We start from the raw sequence: 8,704 nt of genomic DNA, 5'->3' as shown, positions 1-8,704 counted from the left end.
AACAACCTTACTTCTAATATATACATATTTCAATCCAATTTTACCTGATTTCTACACGGATTATAAAATTTGTAAAGATTAGTATTTTTTAATTGAAGAATGTTATATTAAAGTAAATAATTCTACACATTTATTTTTCTCTCTATTATACGTCAAACAAGAACTTTGAAATCACCTTCAAATTACGGATCAACCATAAATCAAATTCAAGAGTATCATAAAATATATATTTTCAAAACGTATGTCAAACAACATTATAATTGCGACAACTTTGGAATATACGATACGATGAAACGAATGTTGGACTTTATGTTTATGAGTTAAGTAAAACATAAATAAGATATACGTATAAATAATAATTTAAAACATTTTGATCCAAGTAAATATATCTAACTTAGTGAAATTCGTTTAAAACATATAATTAGAATATTGGGACCACAAATATAAAAGTATTAAATAACTTAAAACGTTTAGAACGTGTGATACCACTCTTATGCAGTGCAATAAATAATATTATATTTTATTCTTCGTAAATTAACAAAGAATAAAGAAAATTACGAGAGATCATAAAAGCATTTATTATTTTTGTGTTTATATTGTTGAACTTAAATTAATTAATCTTATGTTGTTTTTCTTAATAATTTACGAATAACGAACTGAATACAATAATCGGAAAAGCTGGTCAGTGTTCTTCCTTCCCCCTTTCATCCCCCATAATCTCCTTTGTGTTACGTCCAACAGAAATCAAAAAAATTTCAATTGCAGTGACGAAATTCCCAGAATCAATTGCAATTTTTCCTCACTCCCCTCACTTGATAGATTTCCCTAATCATCGAATTCCATATAATCAATTCATAGTTGTATGCAATTTTTTCGATCGTCATTATCGTGCCCATGATTTCTCAGAAAACCCTATCAATCTTGCTGTCACTAAACACATTAATTTCTTAAATTCTCTCCATAACCTGAATTACGTGCATTATCATAATCATAATACCTCATCTAGACACAATAAAAACCCATATTTTGTGGGTGTTCTTTTCAATTGAATTGGTGAATGAAAGCTTTCCGTGATCACATTCATATTATTGTTTTGTCTTCAAATTTGACGAAAATTGGAGGATTTCAAGATCGGTTTCTACATGTCATGGTCAACATTTCTGAACAGGCGAAATTGGGGATATAGGGAATCAACATTTGGGATCCGGTCGGGAGGGTAACAGCGCCATTCAATGGCGCTGTTCAGACGCTTCTTTTATCGTAAGCCGCCGGATCGCCTCCTTGAGATCACCGAGAGGGTTTTCGGTACGTACGCTACATATTTCACGTCCAATTCTCCCTCAATTTTCTAACTCATGAAAAGCAATCAACCTCCTCAATTCTCAAATTCGAGTTTTAAGCTCATGCATGATCATAATTTATATTTCGTTTTTTATTCCTTGATTGGATTTACGAAGCTGCGTTTGCAAATTCCTTAGTTCAGCTACCAATTCAGCTACCAACCGTGTTTCTTTTTGTTTACAGTTTTCGATTGCTGCTTCTCGACTGATGTAATGGAAGCAGATATATACAAGACCTACATGGGGGGCATTGTAACTCAACTCCAAGACTATTACCCTGAATCCGCCTTCATGGTCTTCAACTTTAAAGAAGGTGGTGACAAAAAGACCCAACTTTCTGATGTCTTATCTACATATGAGATGAAAATCACAGAGTACCCATGGCAATGTGAAGGGTGTCCGATGTTACCATTAGAGATGATGAATGAATGTTTAAAATCTAGTGAGAACTGGCTATCACTTGCAGGAAACAGAAACGTGCTTTTAATGCACTGTGAAAGAGGCGGGTGGCCTGTGCTTGCTTTTTTACTTGCTGGGCTTCTTTTGTTCAGAAAACAGTACACCGGTGAACAGAAGACTCTTGAAATGGTGTATAAACAAGCCCCTCGTGAGCTTCTTTATCTTTTGTCCCCTTTGAACCCTCAGCCTTCACAATTAAGGTACCTTCAGTACATTACAAAGAGAAATTTAGGGCTTGAATGGCCACCATTAGATGCACCTCTAGCTTTGGATTGTATCATACTTCGTGTTCTTCCTGTAATTGGTGGAAAGGGTTGTAGACCTATAATCCGTGTATATGGTCAAGATCCATTTTCATCAGTTAAAAGTTGTAAGCTCTTGTTTTCAACCTCAAAAACCAAGAGACATGTTCGTATGTATAGAAAGGTAAACTTATGAAAGCCCAAGTAATTACAAGTTTTTCTGTGACATAGATAGAATCTTATAGATGAAATTTTGCAGGATGAATGCCAACTGGCAAAGATAGATATTCATTACCGTGTAAATGGGGATGTCGTTCTTGAATGCATACATTTGGATGATGATCATGTAAAGGAGGAGATGATGTTTAGGGTTGTGTTCCATACAGCTTTCGTCAGAGGATATGTATTGATGGTAGGACATGATGAAGTTGACCATATGTGGGATGCACGCGACCAGTTGCCAAAGGACTTCAAGGCGGAGGTAGGCCGCCGGCCGTTGATTTTTTTTTTATTTGAAATTTTTGTTTATTTTAACAAGTTTGGTAGAAGTTAAAAAAAAATGCATACTCATATATATTTGTATCATCAGGTACTTTTTGTGGATGCTGATCATCTACCATCTATTATCACCACAGCAGGAGTTGCAGAAGATGAGAATGAGTCAGAAGGAAGTAATTCAGCTGATGAGTTCTTTGAGGTAGAAGAATTATTTGATGCATTCGACTCACATCATGACTTTAAAGAGGAACCTTTTTTCCCGGAAGAAAATGAGCCGGATGTCGAAAGTGAGGAGGTTGATCCTGGTATCCATTCGGTCAACGACGTTGACTTGAAATCTACAGTGGTATTGAAAGAAGTTGATTCAAAGCCTATGGTAGCAGAAGGTGTTGATTTGAAAGCTACGGCGGTGGCAGTGGAGGATGTGGATTTGAAGGGTAAAGTGGTGATTGGTGACGAATTTGACAAGATGGAAGTAAAATCGGAGGGTGTAGAAAAAGAAATAAAAAGTAAAAAAGACGGAGAAGAGAATCAAGAGGTGAAGAGGGTGGAGGATTTGCAGGGAAAGGCGAGTGGCCGGAAAAGTTCGGCGAACTCAAAAGCAGGGACAAATGTAAGACAGGCGAAACCAGATGCTCTGTCTAAATGGATTCCTTCTAATAAAGGATCTTATACGAATTCAATGCATATATATTATCCTCCAACAGCATCGAGACATGTAAGTGCACCTCCTGTGCTAGCTCAATCGAAGGATCCTAGATTAGTGGAGAAGAAGGTGGTTGGAAAGGGAGGGCGTGTATCTGGGAAACAAGCTTCATGTCCGCCATCGTTGGATGTTGAACGAGTTAAAGTTGCAGCAGGTGCTTGCCGACCTTCTGATGGATCACTTGACTTGCCAAAATATTTGAACAATTTAAAATCAGATGCGGGTCCGGCCCATTCCCAGGTTCAGGCCCAAGCCCAAGCCCATAACCATGTCACTCCATCACCGGTAGCGGCAGTGGCACCTCCACCTCCAAGTTCCGTTGAGCTTGAAACTTCAACAGCGAAAGCTACAAGTCAGATCAGTCTTCCACAGCCACCACCGGTAGTCCATGGGGTTATTCCGAATGAATCAGCAGCTGGTGTTTCTAAAATTGAAAAACCTATACAAGCTGGTGTGGTTGTTCCACCCAAGGATAACCTAAAACCTCAACAACCGGTGGCTCCTGTATCTCCACCTCTTCATGAAGCTCCATCTAAACCTCTGGTACAAGTTTCTCTACCAAAACCTGCACCTACACCCCCTACACCTCCAGTGTATGATGTTCCTACGACTCAAGTATCAGCACCTACACCTTCCCCACAAGTTGCTCCATCAGCGCCGCCTCGGACTCCTCCACCAATTAGCCATGTAGTTCCATATGCCGCACCACCTCCAACGCGGGGACCCACACCTCCACCACCACCCCCCATGATTGAAGTTCCCCCTCCAGCTCCGCCGAGTAGAACACTGCCTCCCCCACCCCCGGTCCCTGCACCACCTCCTCCTCCTCCGTTGCCTGGAGGTGGTCCACCGATGTATGGAGCGCCACCACCACCTCCTCCTCAACCGATGTATGGAGCACCAGCAGCAGCTCCACCTCCTCCGCCACCTCCGCCAATGTATGGTGGAGCACCACCACCACCACCTCCACCGATGTATGGCGGAGCACCACCACCACCTCCTCCACCAGGTGGTTTTGGAGCACCTCCACCACCTCCATTACCTGGAGGAGCACCTCCGCCTCCACCGCCACCTGGAGGAGCACCTCCACCTCCACCGCCACCTGGAGGAGGACGTGGACCTCCTGGACCTCCACCGCCGCCTGGAGCACCTGGACCTCCACCGCCGCCCGGAGCACCTGGACCTCCTGGTGGGCCACCACCTCCACCTGGAGGAGGGCGAGGTATGGGACCAGGTAGAGGACGAGGACGTGGAGGACCAGGAGCACGAAGATCTAACTTAAAGCCATTGCATTGGAACAAAGTGACGAGGGCATTGCAAGGAAGCTTGTGGGAAGAATTGCAAAGACATGGAGAGCCCCAAAGGTTTGCTTTCTAATTCTTCTTTTGTGCTTCACTTCACATATTACATATGATAACTCATGACTCATGTCATTAATTACCTTCCTTTGCAATTGCATTGGTATTGTAGTGTGCCAGAATTTGATGTATCAGAACTTGAGACACTCTTCTCTGCCATAGTCCCAAAGAAAGCTGCTTCTAAAGAAGCCGACAAGAAAAAGGCTGCAGGTTCAAAACCTGAAAAAATCCACTTGGTAATGTACATTGAATTGAGTACCTACCTAATCAATCGCATTTTGCTTTCTTTTTATGTGTCTTTTAGTTTTAGATGGTCCTTTAGTTTTCATGGTTGCATTCTCAATTACTGTAGATTGATCTGAGGAGGGCCAATAACACAGAAATCATGCTTACTAAAGTTAAGATGCCACTTCCTGATATGGTGGTAAGTGTGTGCCCTCTAGTTAATTGACTTGTGTTCCCTTTTCAGTCAGACTAATGTAACGACACCTTTATCCCTCATCTGCAGAACGCAATGTTAGCTATGGATGAAGAACTTGTAGATTCCGATCAAGTTGAAAATTGTCTCAAATTCTGTCCTACCAAAGAAGAGATGGAGCAACTCAAGGTGAAGAAGCATTTACTTGGTATTCTTTGTAGATAATATTCTTATGTAAAAAATTCTTGTACTTGTACTGATCTTCTTCTGCATTGTGATTGTTCAGAATTTCACAGGTGACTATGAGACACTTGGCAAGTGTGAACAGGTCAGTATCAACCCACCATAACTTTGTATTTCATATCTTTCAAGAATTTATCTTATGGAAATGAAATTTTACTGCAGTATTTCCTGGAGCTAATGAAGGTGCCACGTATGGAGGCCAAATTAAATGTTTTTATGTTCAAAATTCAATTTAACGTTCAGGTTTGTGTTTCGTCAGCTTGTAATTGTTATTTGTTAATGTAATATTTTGGAGTGATTATTTATTGTTGATTTTGATTATATTTGAGTTGGGATTTTGTTTCAGCTTACAGAATTCAAAAAGAGTCTAAACACAGTAAACTCTGCATGTGATGAGGTGAGGTGGTCTACTATAACGAATTAATTCTACCCTCTTCTACTTTTACTAACTTGATAGGAGTATTAATTAATTCTGTTGTTGGATTTGTTAGGTGCGGAAGTCCACAAAGTTGAAAGAAATCATGAAGAGAATTTTATATTTGGGGAATACATTAAATCAAGGAACTGCTAGAGGTAACAACATCAACATCATTAGATAAATAAATTAGTTTTATTGATGTTAATATCCAAAATTTGCAGGTGCTGCTGTTGGATTCAAGTTGGATAGTCTTTTGAAACTGACTGATACAAGATCTTCAACTAGCAAGATGACTTTAATGCATTATCTCTGCAAGGTGTTAAACTACTCCATACAAAATGTGACATATTTAATGCCTTAAAATTATTAATCATCAACATTTGTGTATAGGTTCTTGCCTCCAAATCCCCAAGCCTTTTAGATTTCCATGAGGATCTTGTTAGCCTAGAAGCTGCAACCAAGGTTTGAGTTTATTTTTTAATCTGTTTAATTGCACAGATTTATCGCTAGTATATAATAAAACCAATGGAGGCTTTTTAATTTGCACAGATACAACTAAAAGTTTTAGCAGAAGAAATGCAAGCCATTCTAAAAGGGCTAGAAAAAGTTAAACAGGAACTAGCTGCATCAGCAAATGATGGCCCGGTGTCTGAAGGTTTTCATAGGGTAGGACAACTAATAAAAAGTTTAAATTTAAATCTATAAAAGATTAGAAATTCTGATGAAGGATTTTGTGCCATTAGACATTGAAGGAGTTCATTGGGCAATCTGAAGCAGAAGTGACAAGTGTAACAAGTTTCTATTCCATTGTGGTAAATAAATGGCTGAATTCACCACCTTTTCTTTTCTTTTCTTTTTTGGACCATTTTATTAAATGTTACATACATTATATACAGGGTAAAAATGCTGATGCATTGGCCTTGTATTTTGGTGAAGACCCTGCTCGTTGTCCTTTTGAACAAGGTAACTTTGGTGATGTTTGTTTTATACTTAATGGACTGAACAAGGAAAGAACATATATGAGTATGAGTGTTTCTTTTTTACTTAATACAGAGAGAGAGGGATCAATAATGTCACTAAAAGCCAACTAACCAACTAATTCATAAGATTATTTAGAGAATAAGATGAAGATAATTGTTGATTTATTGGTTTGGGGTTGTGGTTGTGATTGTGCAGCTACTCAGACCCTTTTGAACTTTGTGAGGCTCTTCCGAAAATGCCATGATGAGAACGTTAAACAGGCGGAACTTGAGAAAAAGAAAGCAGAGAAGGAGGTGGAAATGGAGAAAGCAAAGGGTATTAATTTAACAAAGAAGGGTGGTGACAAGTAGGGAAGCATTCAAATTTTTACTTTTTTTAAAAAAAGAAATCCATGAAAAAAAATATATATATTCATGGATTTATTCTTCATAAGATCAAGCAAAAAAGCGTGTGGTCAATGAAGAATCTACTGCAAGCCAAGTAAGTGCCAACAGAAGATCCAAAAGGAATTGTTATTCAAGTGAAACAAACAGGGCTCAGAGACCTTGAGGTGGCTTGGCTTGCACACACAGCTCTGGTGTAAATACACACACACACACACACATACTCACAGAGCAAGGTGAAAGTGAAGTTGCATTCACTATTGAAGGATGCAGACCATGAAACCATAACACAACCATGGTGATGGAGATGGGGATGGGGAGTCTGTGTTCTCGGGAATGATACAATGAAACAACATTTGGACTTTACACTTGGCATCTCATGGAGTCGGGTGGATCCATGGTGTATACTAGCATAACCATAACCACAACCATGTACAGATAGATAGATAGATTTCTAACCTAACAACAGTCCACAGCCTCACTTATTCATTTATTTATTCATCTTTGTATCATAACACAACACAAATTATTTCTTTCTTTGGTTCCCATGTAACTAGGTTAGATTTTTATTATTGGGAAACCAAACCAAAAATTGTTGTATATAAGACTAGGAGTAGAAGAGCGAGAACAAAAAAATATATATATATAGGCTATTTGAGTGTAATTTTTTTGTATACATTATAGGCGATTCAAAATGAGGAATTTTTTTACTTCATTATTTATTTCTTGGATAATTTTCGTTTTTTACATTAACATTATTACTTTACATAAACAAAATGTTATTCGTCTATATCAACATCACTTTATGCCTTGTTAAAGCAAATGCTACTCAACTTTTATTCTCCTTAATGGGACCTATTTTTTTTCTCGTTAATGGGACTAGGGTACAAAGTAAGCAAAAACAGGGAGAATTTAAACTGAAAAGTTGAAAGTTGAAACAAAAAACTAGAAGGACCTTTTTATTTTTATTTCGGTTAGATTTAGATTTCTATTTATACCAAAAATACAACTCCTTTAAGATAACATGTGAATTGCCTAAACTATCCCTAATTTTTTCACTAAAGCCCGTGGACTTATTGTAGGTCACAAAAAAACGCCGGCAAATAGAGGAGCTCTTTAGTCTATTCCCATTGATGATCTTTTGAGATTGGCTCACCAAAAAATTAAAAAAGAAAAAGAAAAAAATAAAACATTTCCGGTTCACCAAAAGGTTTGTGCATTTTTATTTCTTTATGTTGTCAAGTCCGGTTCACCAAAAGGTTTGTGCATTTTTATTTGTTTATGTCGTCGAGTGTCCCTTTTAGATAGATGGAATTAAATTAACTTTTATATTTAAATTTAATTTAGTTAATAACTATATTTTATACTTGGTAAAAAAATCAAATAAAATATACTAAAATATATAATTTATTTTTCTCTACAAAACAAGATCAATATTAATATATTTTTTAATATAAAATTGGATTGGTTTGGATTGCTAATAGGTATGAATAAGACCGGATGAAATGATGCGTGGGGAAGGCTGCGGGACTCTTCCCGCACGGTGGAACACCACACCATCGGTGCGGGAAAGGGTGGTGCAGGGAAGGGTGGGGGATTAGGTTGCGGCATTCTCCCTCCTTCGATGATTGGTGTAAATTTTTTTTTGAAGTATCCGT

The 8,704-nt window shown here is 38.2% G+C and overlaps 1 protein-coding gene across 1 annotated transcript; it reads left to right on the top strand.

The window, feature by feature from the left end:
• The first annotated feature begins 1,167 nt into the window (after positions 1-1,167).
• On the top strand, positions 1,168-7,761 carry LOC145052428 (formin-like protein 20). The gene is made up of 17 exons (XM_079000248.1): positions 1,168-1,305; positions 1,525-2,225; positions 2,301-2,522; positions 2,631-4,609; positions 4,716-4,839; positions 4,956-5,027; positions 5,112-5,210; positions 5,308-5,349; positions 5,427-5,507; positions 5,611-5,661; positions 5,756-5,837; positions 5,904-5,998; positions 6,073-6,144; positions 6,232-6,348; positions 6,426-6,494; positions 6,579-6,645; positions 6,859-7,761. The coding sequence occupies exons 1-17, from the start codon at positions 1,233-1,235 to the stop codon at positions 7,011-7,013; spliced, it is 4,101 nt and encodes a 1,366-aa protein (XP_078856374.1). The 5' UTR covers positions 1,168-1,232; the 3' UTR covers positions 7,014-7,761.
• Positions 7,762-8,704: the final 943 nt, after the last annotated feature.

This window comes from Lactuca serriola, chromosome 5, assembly GCF_051521515.1.
Source record: "Lactuca serriola cultivar US96UC23 chromosome 5, Lser_US96UC23_V15, whole genome shotgun sequence".
Classification (NCBI taxonomy): Eukaryota; Viridiplantae; Streptophyta; class Magnoliopsida; order Asterales; family Asteraceae; genus Lactuca; species Lactuca serriola.
The sequence above is the reverse complement of the archived record's forward strand: the minus strand, read 5'-3'. Positions and strand labels throughout refer to the sequence as shown.

Excerpts from the sequence above, each read along its gene's own strand:
- LOC145052428 (XM_079000248.1), top strand. The coding sequence starts at position 1,233 with ATGGCGCTGTTCAGACGCTTCTTTTATCGTAAGCCGCCGGATCGCCTC. Across the intron at positions 1,306-1,524 it reads GATCACCGAGAGGGTTTTCG|TTTTCGATTGCTGCTTCTCG; the intron begins GTACGTACGCTA and ends TTTTGTTTACAG. Across the intron at positions 6,349-6,425 it reads TGTCTGAAGGTTTTCATAGG|ACATTGAAGGAGTTCATTGG; the intron begins GTAGGACAACTA and ends TTGTGCCATTAG.